Below are 21,217 nucleotides of genomic sequence, written 5' to 3' on the forward strand. Positions count from 1 at the left end.
TCACTGAAGATTTGTATCCCCCACAGGAAAGATTATTCAGATGTGACACAGGCAGATCAAACATGCCTGATGACTGAAGTGGCCATTGACACAAGATATTTTGGGAAGGGAGATTTTCAGCTGGTGGCAAGAGATAGCACGAGACAATGCTAAGTGACAGGCTGGTATTCCAGCTTTGATTTACTACCCCTTCACTGTATGGGTGACTTCTATTTTCAAATGTAAGCTAATTTCTTTCATGTTATTTGCAAAGTGATAAAGAGTTAAGGCCGATTTGTTTGACAGGATGGCAGCTGTCACTCCATGTAAACAAGCCCCAAAATGAAAGAGCAATCCAGCACATGGAAGTAGAAAGTCCTGACACTTTAATTATCTGAAGAGATTACAAGATGAAAGTCTTTCTTGAGGCAAATGTATATTAGTATTGATATAGTCATTGTGCTTTTCAGTAAGAGAAATAGGAGTCTGTATTTACATAAGAAACTATAGTGTCTGAGATCTTTAAATATCATATTTATGGAAATGATTCTGAATTACAGCATTTACAAAATAAAAACAAGCTTAAATAAATATTCAGTGCATTAAATAAGATTTTTTCCACAGAAGCAAATTTTTGTGCATATTTATTTCACAATTGAAGTTTCTTGCAATTTTTTTGTCCTATAAAAGAAGCATTAAATTTCTTATGTGTTTTTCTGGTTTTTTTTTCCTAAAAATAAAACTGCAATAATCATTGCAATGTGAAGCCTGAGATTTAAGCCTGAATAAGTATCATTGCTTGCACCACATCACCCATCTCCCACCAATCACCCAACCCCATGCCTTTCCAAACTCTGGTGAATGTAGACACTCCAACCCAAGGATTTCATGAGAAGGATTTCAGGGATGTAATAATAATAAAAAATATAAATAAGTGAGGATAACACATCAGAGCTGACATATTGTCTACAAACAGCATCCTAAGGCTTGTGCATTACACATAAACTAAGTGAAGCTGTTTCATCTGAATCAAAATGACAGTAGTGCCAAACTGCAGCACCCTTACATGGCTCATTAGCACTGAACAGTAAACCACTGAGCAAAGGGAATGTCCCCCCCAAAAAAATAAAATAAAAAAATTAACACTGGCCAGTTTTGCCTTATCATTTTGAGTGATGATCTTTCTCAAGCGTGATACCGCAAACAACTTCCTCACCCATTTTTGTATTTATCACTTTGAAACACAGTGTGTAACGCCACGAGTCAGGAAAGGGGGCACAGCAAAGAGCTCTTGATCTCGTTTCCTCTGTAACCACAGCACACACTGCCTTGCTTTTCATGTGGCCAACTCAAAGCAGGTCCAAATGCCTTTGAAACCTCAGTGCTCAGGGAGCTCCTACTGCAAACAGTTTGTGCAAGATCATAGCATGAATCCCTGTGAATCTTATTTCTTTCCTCTCTGAGTGGAGATAACAATTATTCCCTGGTGTTTCAAATAACTACACATGTCTTCTGAGTTGTTAGCATGAGTGAAGTACCAGTATGCACTATTTCACATGGTTACTCTGCCAAATGTGGACAACAAGTACGCTTCTCTGGCTGACCATTCTGTAAGACCTTTTGGATATCTCATATATTTGCCTTTTAAAAAAACCTCAGTATGAGAGAAATAATTTGTCTTGTCTCCTAAATTTTGCTGCCAAACTGTCAAAAATATCTATTTCAATATGAATTCATTTATTTGGTAACCACTTCCTTTGAAGTTTGTTACATTTTATATGCTGATATAGAAACCAAACTTCTGTGTCAGACTTTTATTAACAAGATTTAGCATAAATTATTCAGATTATAAATACTTGCAAAACTCCAAACTATGGAACTGGTAGTTGGAAAAAAATTTAGAAGACAACTTGGAGATATTGCTCTGCTTGGTAAATAAGAGGCAACTGAAATATACTGTTGTAGGGCCTTCAGGGCTTCCTATGGGATTCACTGAAAATTTTGCCTTTGTAAATATTGAATACAGATCTGAAACAGATTAGCTTTTATTAATCCTAGCATAGGTAGCAAAAATCTAGACATGGGGAAGTTAAACGGCAGCAGGTGGGAGGGTGCTGATGCCCACAGCCATGCTGGGATTCCAGTGGGCACAGGAGTGTCTGAGCTTTGGGACTGACCCACTGGGGATGGATGAATTAACTGGCTACTCTGTGCCTAGCATGTAAGATAAGCAGCAATGTCTGTTCAACACTCTGAGCCCTATTTCCTTCCACACAGTGCATTTGTTCTGCATATGGCATCGTAACATTAATGTTAGAAATTTATGGAAGACTGTACTGCAGCCTTAGAGCTACAGACGCCTCGTAGTTCCCTTTAGCAGCTTAGTAAAATGCAATAAAAACTGTCTGTACAAAATTTATAATAATGGATGTCAAAGCCTACGTGCCTTCACTGGGTCCCTCTTTCAAGTTAATTCTTGGCTTAGGTCAAATATATCAGTCCCTGTAAGACTCCAGAAGACACACCAGTAGTTTAATATCTCAGATACCAGCTCTGTCACTATAGAAAGGAGTGACATGGAACATGTAACAGTGTGTGCAAACACGGACAGGCTTCATCTGGCCATAACGAGGTAATGGAGCAGAGTGGGAGGAACAGCGGGAACAGAAGATCTGAAAAACAAGAGGGAAAATTCAGTTCCTCTGAGGAACAGGATGGGACAAAATTGATTTCAAGGGAGGGAAGAGAAGATTGTATGAGCTGGCACCAGCAGCATCCTCAGCACAGCAAAGGGCCCCAGCAGGCAATCCCTACCCAGTTTATCTGGCCAGGCTCAGTCCCTCTAGTGAGGGTGCCCAGCACTGACAATAGCCAAGGCTGGCCTATTCTCCCTCCTCTGCAGCTCACAGGGGAAAGCAGCTCCATCACAGGTGCAAAGAAGCATCTCTCCCTTGGTTTTAAAGAAAGACTAGAGGAATATTTGTGAATATCTCCGAATTTCATACTCCTGCAAGTCCTCTACATGGTTAAAGAAAGCAGCTTCTTCCTTTCTAACTTGTACACCAGCCAGCAAGTGAAATGGGATTGCAGATTTTTGGCTTCCTCCGGTACATGGCTGCTTTTTTCTCCCTCGCTCCCTCTTCCACCCCCACAAACTTGCAAAGCAGAAGCCCTACACACCAGAGTGATCCTCCAAAGGTTTGGAAAGAAAGCAAAGGGACACCCTGTCCCTGCAGCTGAGCTGTGTGTGCATCACCCCTGGCAGTGAAGGCTGCTCTGGCTCATTAGAGCTTACAGCAGTAGTCCAGAGTGACTCTGTTGGAGTGGGGAGTGTTCTAGGATGCCAACAGGGAATTCTGCCTTTAGCTTTATACAGCTTATTGCTGTATAGAAGTCAAACCCCTCCCCAACCCTTTGTAAACATAAGCTGAGAGCTGGCAGCCCAGGCACACAGAAGCACCTGTGAATTGAGAACCCTGGGGCACATTTTGCTGTGCAGCCAGGTTTCTGTGGTGCACGTGAATTTGCTGCTGTCTTTGGTGGGAGTTCTCACAGGTCTGACTGAGTCATTACCTTGCCACAGCTCCGACAGTGGTGCTTCCTGCGAATGACTGTGAAAGGAGCCTTGCATGCGGTGCAGTAGCTGCAAACTTCATCTGGAACCCAGTCAGGAGGATCTGTCAGAAACACAGCAACAAAAGGGAACATGAATCAAAAGGGAATAAAACCAAACATGTGATTACCAGATCCACAAGGAATTCGGGAGAATAAAATATAACAGTAGCTGCTTTCATCTGCATTTCTCCAGGTGCTTTGCAAACAGCTGAGTGAGTTCAGGATGCCCAGGAGGGCTGAACTCCCCTCTTCTCTGCCAGGCACCCACCTTTGGCCACAGCAGATCAGGCATTAAACTGGCCCATGATAGCTTTGGACTCAAAATAAAATCTATCTTCGTAAAACACAAGTGGCAGGGAAAAGGATTTAAGCAAAATAAAGTAAGAAGATGAGAGATTATTAAAGCAGAGGTGGATCACAAGTTTTTGTCAGTGCCATCCACCATCAAAACAAGCTTAGGGCTGAGATCATTCCCAGCCTCTTCAACCTTCCCTCCAGAAAGGCCAACTGCTTTTCGGCAATTAGGCAAGCAACTGTACAGGTAATAAACCTGAAGCTTGATTACCATCTGTTAAATTATTAGGACTCTTACTGGAAGTCACCAGTAACTACAGCAAAACCACAAAATCAAGTACACATGGCTTAGCAGAGAAAGAACTTGCCCATTATCACAGACAGCATGTTTCTGTTGTTTATGTCTCCCGAGCTCTCCAAGCTCCCATAAAAGACAAGCAGGGAAGTGATTTGGTTTTGGCAAGGCAGAAGGTATCGGGCTCCCTTCTGTTGAGCTGTTTCTGCTCACGACAGGCTGACATGACCTCAAAGAGTCTGGAGTTACAAGTGCAGAAATAATGAAGCTGACTGCTTAATTAATCTGGTAAAAATCTAATGAGTGCAAAGGAAGTTCTGTCCAGAAGGGATCCATGGACAGGGTGAACATGAACTGCTGGGTGTATTTATCCAAGTTTCCTGTGTGCAGCTTCTTTCTGAGTATTATTTACAGTTTGCAAGCCATGCAATTGCTGATTTATAAACCTGACAAGCAAAATCCCTGCCTCAGGGAGCATACTATCAAACAACAAAATATATGATGCAGTTAATGAAAAGGTTAAGAGGGGTATAGCTACAGGCAGAAAGATAATTAAATGAAAAATCCACTGTTTTGTTCCAACATAACTATGACCAGTTTTCAAGTGTTTGTCACATTGCAACATTTGTCAACTTTAAAGTACAAGGATATAGCATTCTATGTAAGAAATTGTTCAAAAAGCAGATTAGTAAAAACAAAGAGAACTTAGACTTTGACTCAGCTGTTACAGGCTTCTCTAAACTATTCTAGAGGTTGAATTATTTTAAGGAAGCTATCCTTCACTTAATGAGCACATCAGTCTGATAAAGGTTACACCTACAGGGCCAGTAACCAAACCCAGAAGTTGATGTGCAGAGAAATGACTGATGTGGTGGAAAAAAAGGAGATTGCACATAGAAGAGTTCACCTCAACCCTGAGAACAGTTCACCAGAAAATGTTCTGTGGGGACACAAGGCTACAAATTCCTGGTTCAAAGGCAGGGTTTACTTCAGCAGCAGGGAGATACAGGACTGCCAGCTTAAGTCAAGCATCAATAACAGTGGAGCCAAAAGATTTTTCTTTCCACTTATTTTACTTTTCTGCATTCTCCCTAGGCACTGTAGGAATCTTGCCCAGTGAAACTTAGTCCTAGTATCAGTTTATGATGTAGATTTTGAAAACTTTGTCACTTTCTCTGATCTGAAACCATGGCAAGCCTGATGGAAAATCCCCATGTTCTCCATCCAGGAGGCCCCTTGGGTTATCACATATGTCCAAAACAAAAAGCAAAAGTATGAACCAGTATCAATGTCCCTGTTTAAAATTTGTCTCTATATAGATTATGTTTTCAGGGATTTAACTATGCATTGATTCTCACTCATTTTGAAGACAGCAACATTCAGGAAGTTATTCAAGCTCTGTGCCACCAGGTCTCCCTCTGCAGATCTGCTGGAAGCAGGCTCGGTAAGCTGCTCAATTTGATACTGATGCTTTATAAACTGCATTGCAGTGTTGGCTCCCAGGTTCAGATAGTTATTGACTTCAATATTCACAGAAAAGCCACAAAGCACAGGCCTTTTCTGTACCCCTTGGAGCATCCCAATGTGATGTGCCACTTGTGCAGCAGCTGGAGCCATCATCACTCCTTCCCTCAGATCACAGGAAGGTCACACACATAATAAGCCAACACAAGCCCACCCCAAAGGCTCTGGAACTCATCAACAGAAAGCAGCTTTCTTATCAGCTGCTTAGTTTTTGGTTTGGGTTTCTTTGAGGGGCTTTTTTTGTTTGCTCTGTCTTTTGTGGGTGACCCTAAACTAATAATAATCATTAATCCATAATTCACAGTTACAGAATCACTTGACTAACAGATGAATTAATCTAAAAACTTTGTTTTTGTAACTTCGTTTTCATAAAAAATAATTCACAACTTATTGGCAACACACAGAAACAGTACAACCCTCTCCACAGAACACCCTCCCACGGCACAGGGACTCTCTCTGCCTCCACACTGGTGTCATGCCAGCTGATTCACTAAATCTGAGTGTCACTAGGGTGGCTAAAGGGCACATTTCCCCCAGACAGTGACTCTTCAGCAGGGGTGCACAGCCAGTCCCGCGCCACGATGCCTCAGGGGTTTCGTGCCCTCCCAAGCGCTCACACCGAGATCTGCTGCACTGCAGCACACCCCCAAATAGTAACACTTGGTTATGTAACAGCTTTTAACATTCAAAATGCTGTACAAATGTAATTGCTTTAATCCTCATCACCCAGCTACAGTTAGTGTGTGGGGAGAAATCAGGAGAGGGATGTCTTGCACAAAATCAAAGTGGTGCAGCACTGAAGTACATTAGGAATAGGGAACTTTGGGCCACTACCCCATGCCTTTCCTTCCAGCTGACTGAAAATGGCCTTACACTGACTACAAACACAGAGCTGTGAGACTGTGCATTTAGAAATAAAATGCAGTGGGAGTGGGGCTGAAGTGCTCACCCTGGCAGGAAGAATGAAGTCCTGATGACTGGGTCTTTCAGGGATCCCACCCCTTGGTTCCCTTCCCCAGCCCCAGGGGCTGAAGTGTCACCCTGACAGCAAGGATGAAGTCCTGATGACTGGGTCTTTCAGGGATCCCACCCCTTGGTTCCCTTCCCCAGCCCCAGGGGCTGAAGTGTCACCCTGACAGGAAGGATGAAGTCCTGATGACTGGGTCTTTCATGGATCCCACCCCTTGGTTCCCTTCCCCAGCCAGGTCTCACTCAACCCTGGGAGTGGCCTCTGACTTACACACCTCAATGATTGAGTCACTGGGCTTTTTATAGACCAGGCTACGTAAATACTCTCTGAAGAACTCTCTCATGAGGGGATAAAGCTTCCATGTGAGGAGCGGAGAGTGCGTTAAACCCCGAGCAGGAGCCTGGAGATGTGCTGGAAGCAGGGCAGCAGCACTGCACCCACAGGCTTTTTACTCCTGTTCCACTCCTTCTCCAGGCTATGCTGCTCCATTAGCTCTGCATGCTGCAGCAAACAGCAACATCCAGTCTCTAAAGCATTATCTGCCTGTGCTTCGGGGATTTGGACAAGGAAGGGAGGGAAAACCTTGTTCCTGGGCTAATTGGCCCAGTGCTTTATCATGCAATGAGAGTTTGGAGAAGTCTGCTGGGAAATGGATGAAGTCCACAGCACAAACATCAAAGAGGAGGAGGAAGGGAAGGAAGGGATTAATGAGACAGACTACAGATGTAAATTTTAGAAGAAAACATTAAAAGCATGCACAGAAAAAAAAAGGCAGAGAAATGAAGAGAAACAAGTATTTATATGAATAAGAAACAAGTTTAGAGAAAGGGAAAAGCACAAGATAAAATTAAATAGTGTTAAGACTGGAAAAGGCTCTTAACTATTCAAACATCTTGCATGATAATTTCTCATAAATCATGAAATTTTACAGTCTTTTTATTTATTCTGTAGCTTTTAGCATTCACCTTTACATGCCTATGCTATCTCATTAGCTAAGAACATTTTCTGCTCCTGAAGTTAAAAGTCAGATAAATCCAAGATGTTGGAGCTTTAAGAAAACCATAATCATGGACAAAAAAAAAATCACAGACACTGTAAACTGTCAAAAAGAACACATTAATTAATTTGGCATTAAATATGTGCATTAGACCTAATGCAGTCCCATCTAATCTTAGAAAACCAAGAAAATCATCTCTCTGTCTCAGAACACAAGAGGGACGAAACATGGACCTGGGTCTATGAACTGTGATGACTGAAACACTAGCCCAGAAAGCTGAAGTTTTTTCTGTGGTGCTAAGACACAAGAGACTGATGCAGAGAGAGAAACAACCCCAGAAGTTGTCGGAGCTTGCAGAAGGCCTAGGCCAGCAAATCTGTTCTCTGGTAGGAGACAAATCAGAAGCATGCACACCCCAGCTCCCTGCTAAAGAGCAGCTGCTACCCCTAAGCTTGTGGTGGTGTTTTTGTTACAGACAGACAATTCAGAGAAAAGACCCCTTTCTGCATCTTTTGTTTTTATCCATTATTCCTAATGCAGAACTCCAACAGAAAGCTCCTCCTGCACTGATGTGTGTTGGATTTCTGAGCACATCATGCAAAATAACCCTGGTTACACTTCCACCAAACTGACCTGCAGAGGGCTGCTCCCACAGCAGCCTGTGGAACTGACACCACTGCAGCCAGCACAGCATTACCCTCACAGCTGAAAAAAGGGTCAGATGGGCTTGCTGGAGCTCTTCTGATCAAAGCAGGACTGTAAATTCTCACCGTTTTAAGCACAGAAAGTTGAAATCTAAGGTGACTTGACTTTACCCCTCACTTCAACTGCCACAGTAAAATGAACCTTTTTTGTCCGTCATCACACCTGATTTTCCACATGTCATTCTGGGCAATCTCTGACTTTGATGTAAGATTTCTAACAGGCAATTGTACCAAAGTAATTTTTGTTCTTGCTCAGAAGATTCAGTGCTGATTACAGCCAGCTTGACATTTTTCAAAAAATATATTTTTATGCTTAATATAATTTGATGAAAATTTTGGGGCTAAGGGAGAAAAGAGGTACAGACTTCTTAGCTTCAGCTCTGGTCAAATAGCTTTCTTAGGATGGAATTTCTGTGCAAATCTAGAAAGCTTTACTGAAAACACAGAGCTTTGCAAACTTGGGCTCAAGCCTCTGCTTGAGCATCACCTTGAATGATGTCATCCAGTGTCCATTCTGTCCAGGTACATGATCAGCAACTCGGTCTTTGGGCAAATTAATTATTTATATAAAAATGGAGCAACTCTCATAGAAAACACTGGTTTCCATTGAGATATGGGCCAAATCTTTACTTTAAATCAGATGGAGCAGAGACTTGGATCATCCATCTAACAATTAGTAGCACTATTCTCTCACTAATCTTTATAATATAAAAAAGTTGATAATATAGATCTACATAAAACATACCAGAACACTCAAAACATGCATTTATTAGACAAAACCTAATCAAAATCCCAGTTATGATGTTACAGAGTTGAATAAGCCTGTTCTTTACAGTATTTAGTACGCACAGAAGTCTCAACAAGTTCCACATAGTGCCAACAAAGAGGGATAGTCTTTGAGAAGGGAAAAGGCTCTGAGCAAGTTCTTAAAACCTAAGTCACATTAAATTATTGCACTACAACCTAAAACTTGTAAGAATCCTGTAATTCTATATGCATGATTAAATATATTCAGTTGATTATAAAGCATGGCCTCCATATGGAAATTTGATGCTAGATTCCTCTCTCACACAGTGTAAGCAGACTGCTGAAAAAGGAAAAAGTGAGAAGTTATGTGGACAGAACATGTTTGGCCACTGAAGTGTTCAACAGTTTAACTTCTTTCATTTACAAGGCGTTGCTGGTCATCATAAATAACAGAGTAACCATAGGCACATAGAGGACAAAAGAAAAACTGAAGCATTCAGCTGGGGCTGACAGCTATCTCTAGAGCCATGGTGATTAGATTCTGCACATACAGGAGCATGGGTGGGTTCTTCTGACCCAGTGACTTCTAAATGCAACAAGAACAAGAGGCTGAGCCTGGGACTGTGAACTTCTGAGTTGTGCTAGTGCTGCTTGTGGTTAGAGAGCAGTCAGGGCCTGTGACTGAACAGGAGTGGGTGGGATGGCAAGGGATCAGGGAGAAAGTGTGCTGTGAAGCAAACAGACGCTAACACTATTTGGCACAAGCAGGTATTTGTACTGGCAGTCACAGCAAATCCATTATGTCTGCAGTTTTAAGTAGGTGGTAGCAAGGAAGGCAGTTCTGTACAGATGCTGGAGGGATAAGGAGTGAAAATGCATGTATGGCTGCAGAGACAGCTGAGATGCTACAGCAAATATTTGCATGAAGCACCAACAGCTTCATAATGCTTGCTGGTTTCCTTGAGAAAAATCTTCAGATTTCTAGGTATCTCATGCTTATTCTAGGACAAGACGTGTAACTCACTTTCTTAGCCTGCCTTTAACTTCATTAAATGGATAATACAAAATATTCACATTTCCCTCAGTTGTAACAGATCAGTCCTCCTGAGTAATAAGCTATGCCAAAATACAGGTACAGTAAAACTCAGATTTGCCAAACTTGAGTATTAAAATCATCAAGCTCACAAGGTAAATGCAATGCTCCCAAATATGGTGAGCAGGGTCACACTTATGCTTTATCCCATTAACAAATGGATAAATGCAAACATAAAAAGGCAATAATTTAGAAGTCAAAAAAGTTAAGAAGTTACTCTATGTGTGTGCACACCTATGTACATACACGGCTATCTGCTAGCAAATACAAAGCAAGTTTTCTGTTTTCTGTTAGAAATATGATGCCAGATGCATAAATGGCAGAAAGACACCAAACTTCTACTTCCCCAGTGTTTGGTCTTTCTACAGCTGTACTGAATATTAAGAATGACACAGCCCTGTCCTGATCAGGGATGCATTTACACTGCATTAATAAGAGCAATTTTCTTACATTTTCAAATGCAGAGGCTTCCTTTACCTAGTGTGTGACCCATGCTGCCCACTCTCAGTCAGCTCTCATCCAACAGTGGTTTGTCCAGTCTTGGAGGACGTCTTGGATGGGCGCTGACTGAGAACTCAGGAACTTCCCAATAAGGTTCTTCCTGTGCTGGTTTGTAGCTCACCAGGGCACAGGGAGAAAGGCAGTCCCATGGAAGTTCCCAGCACACAGGCCCTGTCTGCTGTTACTGCAATTCAGAGCAAGCAGCACTGCAGACAAGAGCCCAGCCTTTCTGCCCAGCTGTAGCCTGCCACTGCAATTTCCTTTGAGTTTATGCACAGAACTTCGCACCCCACTGGCCATCACTTCCATCATACAACTAGGACAAGAAATTTTACTATATTTAAAAATTACTTATTGAATATTGCATAAATTAATATTCTACCTTAGGAAAATAAAATTTTTACACTCTCTCCCTATAAATATATATAATTTTTAATACTCTATGAAGTATAAATGTATATACTTCCTTGACAATAATCTTGGAGCACTAGGACAACAAAGATTAACACACAGACCACAGGCTCATGCTTTTGTTTTGGAATACCAATTAATCTGTAGTTTATTGTATTTCAACCTTCAGAAGGTCACAGGATTTAACTCTTAAATCCTTGCCAATGTCAGTTGGCTCATAATAAACATTCATATTTGTTTTATGACACAGACCAGCTGGTGGGTTTTATATACAATAAGAATGAGAAATCTGACAAAAACAAGTGATTCATCTTCATAACGTGAGTAGAGGCTAAAACCTTCAGTACAATCTTAAGGCCATTTATTTGTTCAGGTTGCTGGGCTTGGTTTCCATTTTTGTTTTTTTTTTTTTTTTTTTAATACCAATGATTGAATACAATCTAAAATATTTGCTACATTTGTTTAGATGGGTTTATTTGATAACAGGGAAGAGCTTTCCTGGCAGGACCTTCTCAATTTGATACGTACTCTGCCACAATGGCAGAAGGGAAGAGCTGTGATGTGCTTCTTTGCTTTAAATTGTTTTCATTTTCAGTAGGAATAATTGAGTGACCTAAGGTATAGAATTGACATAGAAAAAAGGAATTAATTAACTTTGATGCAATGCTCTCAGTCTTTGAATTGAATCTATTTACAGTGATAACTGTGGTGTATTCCTGTACTCCTGCTGATGGCCCGTGGCCCAGATTTGGCCTGAAGGACAAACCCACCAGTCACGCTGCAAGAAATAGGGAACAATGTTCAAGCAGCAAAAGTTGCCTTATCCACCAGACATCTTCCACCTGCACCCAAACATCACCCAAAATCAGGGGCTGCTCCTTTCCCAGTGGCCAGTAAAAACAAGATACATGGGGAGGTGTTGTAAGGGGGAAAAGGCACATGGCTGCTGAGGTTAAAATCTTGGTGGAAGTTTATGCCTCATCCTGGATGCCTTAGGGATGGCAAAACCATGTATCCCATTAGCAGTCCCTGCATGTCTAGGCAGAAAAATATCTGTACAGTGTTGCTAGCAATGTCAACTTGCGACCTGAAGGGACAGGGATTTGGCATATATTGGAGGTGAGGGGTGTTTCTAAAGTTCCCATACATTCAGCAAACTGACCCACTTCAGATGCCCTTCTTAGTAGACTTTCTGTGATTTCTTGTGTTTTGGAAGGTTGAGCTCATCTCCATACTCCTCAGCATCCTTTGTCTCTTTGGGATACATAAAATTCCTGCCCATCAGGCCTGCAGCCAAGTTACAGCAGACTGCACTCTTCAGTTTACACAGTCAGAAGAGCAGCACTGGTTTGTAGGAGTAGATATTTACAGCATAGCCACTCACACATAAGCCAAGGGAAGGAGAAAGCCTTCAAGGAGACTGGTGCAGACATGGCCAAGCCTCCCAGTGAGCCTGTGTGAGCACCAAAAGCAGAGCACCTGCAGAGCACCTGCTAACTGGCTCTAGAGGATATGTCAGCATGGGACAACATTGGGCCAAGGCAGCCAAGCTCATCCTGGCATCCACGTCTACTTGTTCAAAAGGGACTTGCTTATCCCACAAAGATCTGCTTTCTGCCCTGCAGGCACACGTAAAACACCTGCTATTCTGGAACAAAGGTGCAGGCAGGGGATTGTTTTTGTTGAAGCTATCTGCACATGCTATAAATACTACAGATCTGGTTTTACCCTTCACTTAGGGCAGGGACATTCATGCTGCCTGGGTGCTGCAGGGCCTTTTGTACCTCCAAAGATTCCCCTTGACTGCATTGGCCATAACATCACCTAAGTACCCGTGGTCCTCTTACCTCAGTAAATAACATCCCAGCTCACTTCTCCAAACATGAAACATTGGCCACGCCAATAGCAGCTGCCATGAAAGGCTGAAGTACTTTAAAAGCTGAGCAACATGCCAGGGAAGAAAAATGACTTTGCTGTGACAAAATGTACATTCACTGTGAGAGAGTTATGTAGCATCCTGCAGTTCAGAATAACTGTCTTTCAAGTTCTGTAAGTCAAATTCACCAACAGCATCAGCATCGATCCAAAACAGAAGACAATGAATTGAAGTGGTAGAGAAGCAATAATCTTGCACTCTTTTGCAATATAGCCTATACATGGTAAGGATTTTGTTTAAAGATTTGTTCCTTCCTGCACCTTCTGTGACATTCTGAATTACAGCACAATAGAAAAATCAATTAAAATGACTAGTGAATAGTTCTTTATCAGCCTCCAAATCATCTTCCTCCAGAAGAGATAATATTTCTACAGTGCATTATACATGAATTAGCCCTGCTGTTTTAAATAGATTAGATCCCTTTAGCCTGCAGCTCCACAAGAAGGGCAAGCAAGCAAACCATGGGTTGTATATAAGCACAAAATAAGTTATAAATATGTAGTATTACTCTAAAATCTAATCTTTAAGAGTTCTTTTTTTTTCCTCAGTGATTTCTGATCTTTATTACAAATGACATGAACCAGTATTTCTTTTCTGTTGGTCACCACCCTTCACATATAAGCAGAGGCACACACTGCTTTATCACCCAGCTCTGTCATCCTGCATTCCAAACCTCTCACTGGAAGGACAGTAGTGTACATGAACAAATACATAACAATACATCAAAGTTTTAAAGCACAAGGAAATTTCTGCACACTTTTGTTTCTGGGAAGCTCAGAGACAGTTTCACAGCTGATGGTTGTCTTGTACTTCTCACTTGACCACAGACATATTATGGCTCTGGTAACTGGGCTCCTGGTGTGCTGAAACCACCACTTAGCCTTGAAGATCAAAGCTGATTGCTTTCTTGTTTGCTCCATCTCATATATCTCCTTTCTTATTCTTTGCAAGTGCTCTGATATCTTTTAATCCATTTTTTATACTGAGTTTGCCATAATAGGACTTCAGCCCATAACTAACTCTGAAGAAGCTCAGATTAATAAAAGAGAAACAACTTGTGAGCTTTCAGAATACTTGAACCTCAACCAAAACTTTGAGATTTACATACATTTTTTATTCTTACCATGTACTCAGTGAGATTTGAGCAACCTCAGCAGACTTATCTAAAACTATGATTTTCTTTGAAATAATACAGTGAAGAATTGTGAAAATATTAGCCAAAATATCTTGATCAAAGACCAAAGAAAATATGAAAGGTACTTCTACCTTGGGATAAAGCAGCACATCCACATGCAGCAAATGATACAAAAACCCTTTCAAGATTTGGCTGAGAAGACCTTACTTAGAGCTTTGCATCTCACATAGCCCTCAGAAACTCGTCAGATGTAACATCATGCACTGTATTAAAGCCTTTACTATACAAACCATTTCTGCACTGATACAGAGGAATTCATATTGAATATGACAATTTGTGGATAAGAGTTTCACAAGGCTGTTAGAAAAAAACCTGAAAGAAATATGCTTGGTTTACCTTCTGGCTTTGACTCCAAAACAGAATGACAACATTTTTTACTCACTTTCCAGAGCCAAACATTAAAAGACTCTTCATTTTAATGATCACTTTTTTTATACATCAGTGTTATCTCAATTTAATTCTTAGAAAAAAGAAAATACCTTCAAAGTCCCCATCTCTGGCTTTTGCTGCAAGTTCTGAGGATGATATACTTTCTTGACATAAAGCACAGTCTTCCAATGCTGCATTCCTTAAACCATGATTAACTGTAAAATAATTCAAAAAAATACTCATATTTTTCCAATTTTCACCTAAAAGATTCATGTTAGAACTTCTAGGATTAGACCACAGTAGCACCTTCTTGGACTTCTTGCTTCTTTTCTACCCTGACACAAACAGTGGTTTCCAAGTCTCCTATTCTTCTTTGGGATGACAACAGAAATGAAAGATGCTGTTATTACAGGACATGCAGTCTTCTTACTGCTGCTAGTTTAGCTGCATCTACATTTTACTTCCCAATTCTTAACTTGGATCCTTTAATACAAGTACATGTTGAGAACAATGAGAGATTCCCAAGGTGAATCACACATATCAAAGAGAAACTTCATCCCAAAACTCCCTTTTTTCATTTTGTTTATGCCTACTTTTGTCAATACCATCTTTCTTAATGCAAGAGTTCATTCATTAGAAATTACATCCAAGTACTATTAATTAATACATATTTCCCAGTGATAGCTCTTTACAGCTCCAGTTTTTTTATTACTCTTACATGAAATTTCAGGAGCTCTTGTGTTCTCTTTCTAGCAATTCTGTCTAACCCCATTTATTTATTTTTTTTTAACAATAAAAAAAAACCCAGTCTATTTTCCCATCATGACAGGCTGCCATCATAAAACTGTTGTGGAAGTTTCAACTAAAAGTAACAGAAGACTGTAATGCATGCCGTGCGTTATCCCACTGCAGAACTGGGACCGGAGTGTAGGTTTTTTCTGCTGACTTGATCCAACTTTTTAACTAAGTGTTTCACAAAAAAAGCTCAATGCTTTTAAATGAAACTGGGAGAAATAAAAAGTTTTCAGTCTGGAGGAAAGGAAGCAGGAAAAAAGAGCTCTGCTCACTTTCAGATGCTGGTAGTTCTAATGATAACAAAGGACAAAGGTAACTGCAGCCTTCCTGGGATGACACTGCTAGTCTTAGATAAGTTAGCAGACTTCCCACTTGGAAAAGAAATAATAAAAATGGTCATAGAGGAAAAAAAAAAAATCTTTCATTGGTTCATGATCTAGTTCTGGATCCATTACTTTAATTATCTAGAAGTGAATGTGGTATTTTTCTGTCTTGAAGCCAAATTCTACAATTTCTTCAAGACAGGACAGATTTCAGCATCTTACTGAGCATTCCCACCTTATAGTCTGTTGTTTGGTAACTTAAAATGTACCCAGTGTGAAACAAATGGTGGGGGGAGGGGAAAGAAGCATAAATCATGGGCTATAAACTATACGGGCTATAAACACTGCTATAAATGGGCTATAAATACAGGAATATGGAAACAGCAGATGAACTCTGAAGACTTTAACTCTTTAGCATTTGCCTTAAGACAAACTCCTTGTTATATACAGTGACTTCATCCTGTTTACAGTCTGTTTCCATGACTCCTTTAAACTGAGGTGAAATCACTGTACAGTGAATCCTGTCAAAAAGATAACAATATGTTAGGGGAATTTCTGTCAAATAGTTTATGGATTCCCACTGGGAATTCTGCTACCAGCAGAAATTCATTATAGAAAACAAATGTTTAGATCTTTTACCTTTCTTCTGCTTTTCCTTGTCTTCTGTTTCAGGTTTGGTTGCCATGACTTCAAACAAGGTCTTTAAGATACTTCTCAGATCACTAGCATAGTTTGTCTGCAGCTGGTCAGCAACACCTTAGAGTTTCAGAAAATGGGTAAATCAATTCTAGACTGTTACACCATCCTTTAAAAAAGGATTTAAATCTGCCTGTTAGTACCAGTAATGCCATCACTCATTTTTAGGGGATCACTTGCTCACGTTAGGAATAAAAATTGAACATTTGATTAAACTAATTCTGCTTAATGGCCAAGTTACATTCTGGTTTCTATGCTACCTGCAAGCCAATACATACATTCCATATTCTTTGGCAGGAAATACTGAGAGATTAATTTTGTATGAAAACAGAACTGCTAAGTCAAATTTCCATCCTTGAACACAACAGGGCATCACCAGGGAAAAATCAAACCTGATACAAGTCCAAATTCTTCAACACTACAGGTCTAAGATGTCAGCATTTCTGGTTCTGAAAGATCCAAACAGGTAACAGGTCCTTCTAAACCAGACTGCAACTCAGCCCCAAAACCAGAGTTCTCCTGAAACTTCATCTCTAGTCCTTTCTACCACAAATTGATGTGCAAAACTCCAAAAAATAAACCAAAAACCCCCTGAAAAATAGTTTAATGATTCAGTGATTCTCATACCTGAGATACAGACAAAAAGGCGGTGAATAAGATCGTTACTGCCATGAAATCTAGATCTGATCTTCTCTCGTGTGGCAATTTTGGCAGCCTGCAAAGCCAGCTGGATTTCTTCCTGATCAATGTCATCAGATGAACAAGAACTTGTCATTAAACTGCTGTCAGAGAAAAAAATAATGTAAAGGAAAGTAATGTAAATCTTCACTCAGTTGTTCAGGATGTTCAGCAAATACTAAAGGATTTATGACTCAGGCAAGACTCTATAGTACCAGATCTAATTGCTGTAAATTCTTGTTGAAGTTAATCAGCACACAACCAGTCACCATCACATTTGATTTTCACTCTGTGACAGCTGCAAAAAAACTTGAAGCAGAAAATAATTTGTCTGTATTTTACTGCATTTTTCCTTAGCTGTTACAAAGTGCTGTGCCATTTTTCACATTAACTTCTTCTAAAAGCTCAGTCCTGAGACCATAACTCCACCAAAAATACTGAAAGGGAATATCAAACTAAAAATGTGAAGGTCAGTTCTGAAGTCAACTTGGAAATTTACGAACATGGAAATTATCTGAAAAAAAAAAAAAGAAATTCTGAATTATGCTATCTTAATATAGCAAGAACAGAATCTAAATATAACTTCACCAAAAAAAATTGAAAGAGCAGCAATAAAATATGATTTACACAGTAGAGGTAGGTTAATTCCCTTATAAATGTAACATTAGAAATAGCTGAAATGTCAAACTACTGTGAAGAATGGCTCATCAACTCTAAAGAGATTTAAATGTGCCACCAAATGTCTACTCAAACATTAAATTTTTTGTTAAAATCCAGATGCCAGACATTCCCACACTTTCACCACCACCACCCCTATCACTTTTCTCTTAGAGAGAAAAAGCTTGAAACAACCTGAGACAGCAGGGAAGCCTTGGAGAGAACCTTCCAGGAATCAGGAATTAACTTAAATATCTGTAAATCAAGATGTTTAAAACAGCAAGTATTTATGGGAAAAGCAGCACTTTGCCCCTAAAAACCCTTAAATGGGTCTAGAGCACAGGACGTAACTACATTGAAGTCCTACGGATTCACTGTGTTGACCAAAGGAGGCAGGAGCCTTCTTACTCCACTACATTCAAGTCAGAGGGAACACGAAACCCTTCTTCTGCACATATTGGAAAGAAATTAATATTGCCAATTATTACAAAAAACTAGACTATTTTACTTAAAATCATACTTTTGCTGTCCAAAACTTCAACACTCTTCACTTTACAGACAACTACCGTGTTAAAAGAGTTACTAACTGCATGTGTAAGTAGTATGCATAACAAAAATGTAATTTCTAACACATTTTGAGTTCAATCTGCTTTTATCAGGTGCAGAAACATTCACCATCTTGCAGATCCCATCCTTATGGCAGTATGCATAAACAGTTATTTTGGGAAAAGGCACATAGGTAACATTATTATTTATAACAAGATTTTATAGGATATAGTTTTCAAATTCTACCTGTAGGCTCCACAGGTAATCCTTTGAAATATAAACGAGAAATAATTATGCCACCCAATCTTAAAAGCCCTAGGAAAAACAGACTGAAAATAAACAAGTACTGGAGATGAGTTATAGAAATATCAATGGAAGATGCAGCATGAGTACCTTAACTGGCCCTTCATTCTTTCAAACACAGAGTAAAGACTAGGCTTGCAGAAGACTCATTTTATTCATGTTATCTATTGCTAACAAAAGAAAATTCTTGTAGGGAGATGTTATTTCTATGTTTACAGTTCCAGCAGCACCATGACTGACTGGGCTTATCAAAGACTGTGAGAATGAAGTGAGAATTCTCTTTCAATTTTCCTTTGCCTTTCCATGGGGGATATAGTAGATATATTATAAGAGCAAGCCTGTCAGCATGGAAAGGCCTGTGTTCAAGACAATGAAAAGGTCATGTACAAATGTGGCTTACAAAACAATGAACTGAGAGGCAGCAAGAGCCAGGAAGTGATTCCTGACTCACAAGGGTGTGCAGTCGGAGGATGCCTGTTCACACAAACCCTCTCACACAGATAAAGGACTCTGCCTTGCAACTCGGCCAAACAGGCTCTACTTTTTTTTTTTTTTTTTTTATATAAGGACTTTCTCAGTGATACACACATATGCACCATAAATTGCTCACCAAGGCAAGCATGGACCTCCTGACAAAGCCAGATGCAGTATGTGTAATTATATAACCCCAATACAAGGGTCTCTTCAAAACTCCCAATACTCAGAAACTTTAGTGCAGGGCCACTGAATCAAGGATGACTTTTCCCTCCAAATCACAGCTGAAGAAATATTTCAAAGGAAGGTGTTAAGTGGGCAGAGAGCTGTGAAGAGTGCTTTTCAAGAATATAAACTACTTGGTCCTTTGCTGTTTTGCAGAAAGGAAGAAAGGCTCATCCCACAATCCTGACCAATTTTAATAATAATGGTTGCCTTTCTGAGCCTCCTCCAGCTGGGAGGAATGCAGTTTTACCTTCTTCATTCAGGAATGTGGTTTGACCTACTTCTGTTGCAGACTATTCTCTTAGATTTTGTGGTGTGTCATTAAGACTGGTCATGTCACCACAAGATTGGCTGGGACTCTTTTTTCCTCAAAATCCCCAGCAGAGAGCACATGTGAATTGCTCCAGCACTGTGGGATGGAAGGTCAGCATGTCTGCACACTCCCATTTGTGACATACTTTCATATGCACACTCCCACGTAAACTGTAGTATCCACATACAGGAGGTTCAGAAAAGAGGATATTTTGTACTTGGGATTGCTTGTGCTACTACAAAGCAAAAAAATAAATACTCCAGAAAAATTTAAAATTGGACCTAGGAATTGCTACGGAGTCAGAAACACTTACTCTGCCTTTACCAACACAACCAAGTCCAACTAAGACAAAAATTACTCTCAAATAACATCCAACAAGCATCAGTTCTTTACTTAAAAGTATACGAACTGTTAAAGAATGTAGCCAAAAATACAATATTGTAGAGACAGTAAGAAATACTGTAAGAACAGAAACACTGCAATTGTTTCAGATAAACAGCAAGAGAGACAGCTTTTGTTTTTTAATATTAGAGTATCCCAAACAGCAGTGACTGCATCCATGCAAACAGATACTCATGATTTTATAAATTGATATTATAGAAAACAAACCTGAAATGTGATCTATAGGGTGAAGCTTACCTTTTTTTCTTCCTATAAAGAATATCTTTCCTACTTGGCTTATCTAACATGGATCATTTGGATCAACATTTTCAGCCAATACCAGATGTTTAGGAAGGATTTCATTAATGTCAGACCACACTTGGGTCTAGAATGTTTCACAGCCAGGATCTACAGAATCAATTCTCATTGCACAATACAAACAGCCATACTACTGCTGGAGACAAGTCCTCATTTTCTCAACTATTTGGTTGAAAGGAACCATGAATAACCCAATGAATTAAGTTACAAAGAGTTAACACCAAAATACACACGGATCTCCCCTTGTGAATTATTGTCATATACACAATGCTTATCATGCATTAATTTTTCAGACTGTAAAAACATTGCAAAGGTGAATATAAAGTAGTAAGATGTTATGTCAAAGGTTGATTCCATACAGTAAATCTGCTTATACCTCATAAAGGAACAGATACCCTGTGGCAGATAAAATAAATTAGCTTTTTGTTTAACTTGGCTGCAGCCACCCATTTTAAAATTACACTTCATTTATTACATGAGAAGAGTTGTAAGACTCTTCCAACACTTTCAAGGTGTATCTCTAGAATGGTTGCCTGATCAAGGCTTTACTGTGAAATTTAGCCAAATATGTACAAGCAAACAAAAGCCAATAATGTAATTGTACACAATAAAATCTTTCACCAAGGTGCAATCTGCTTGATAGCTTTTGTGTTTCAAAGGACATTTCTGAGCCAGTTTAAGTAGCAGTACTCATACATAATGGAAAACAGGACTGTGGAACAAGAAGGTTATGACAGACATTTTCAGAAGTGGACAAACATTTTAGGTAACCATCTGTGATACTGTAGGCTTTGGGCTAGGTTTGTTGGTCATTGACACTCATCCAAAACCAGTGAAAGCAGCAAAGTCTAAAACCAAACAACCAAAGTCAACCGATT

General features: G+C 39.9%; 1 protein-coding gene across 1 annotated transcript in view; it reads right to left on the reverse strand.

Moving 5' to 3' along the window:
- Window positions 1-348: 348 nt before the first annotated feature.
- Window positions 349-21,217, reverse strand: part of ZFYVE28 (zinc finger FYVE-type containing 28) — a 146,420-nt gene continuing 125,551 nt past the window's right edge. Inside the window, exons 10-14 of the mRNA XM_068188510.1 lie at window positions 17,072-17,226; window positions 16,388-16,504; window positions 14,741-14,845; window positions 3,553-3,656; window positions 349-2,651 (exon numbers count right to left, since the gene is read on the reverse strand). Coding sequence (XP_068044611.1) covers window positions 2,520-2,651; window positions 3,553-3,656; window positions 14,741-14,845; window positions 16,388-16,504; window positions 17,072-17,226 — 613 coding nt within the window. The 3' untranslated portion in view covers window positions 349-2,519. The remainder of the gene's footprint in view (window positions 2,652-3,552; window positions 3,657-14,740; window positions 14,846-16,387; window positions 16,505-17,071; window positions 17,227-21,217) is intronic.

Source organism: Anomalospiza imberbis, chromosome 4, assembly GCF_031753505.1.
Source record: "Anomalospiza imberbis isolate Cuckoo-Finch-1a 21T00152 chromosome 4, ASM3175350v1, whole genome shotgun sequence".
In the NCBI taxonomy this organism is placed as follows: Eukaryota; Metazoa; Chordata; class Aves; order Passeriformes; family Viduidae; genus Anomalospiza; species Anomalospiza imberbis.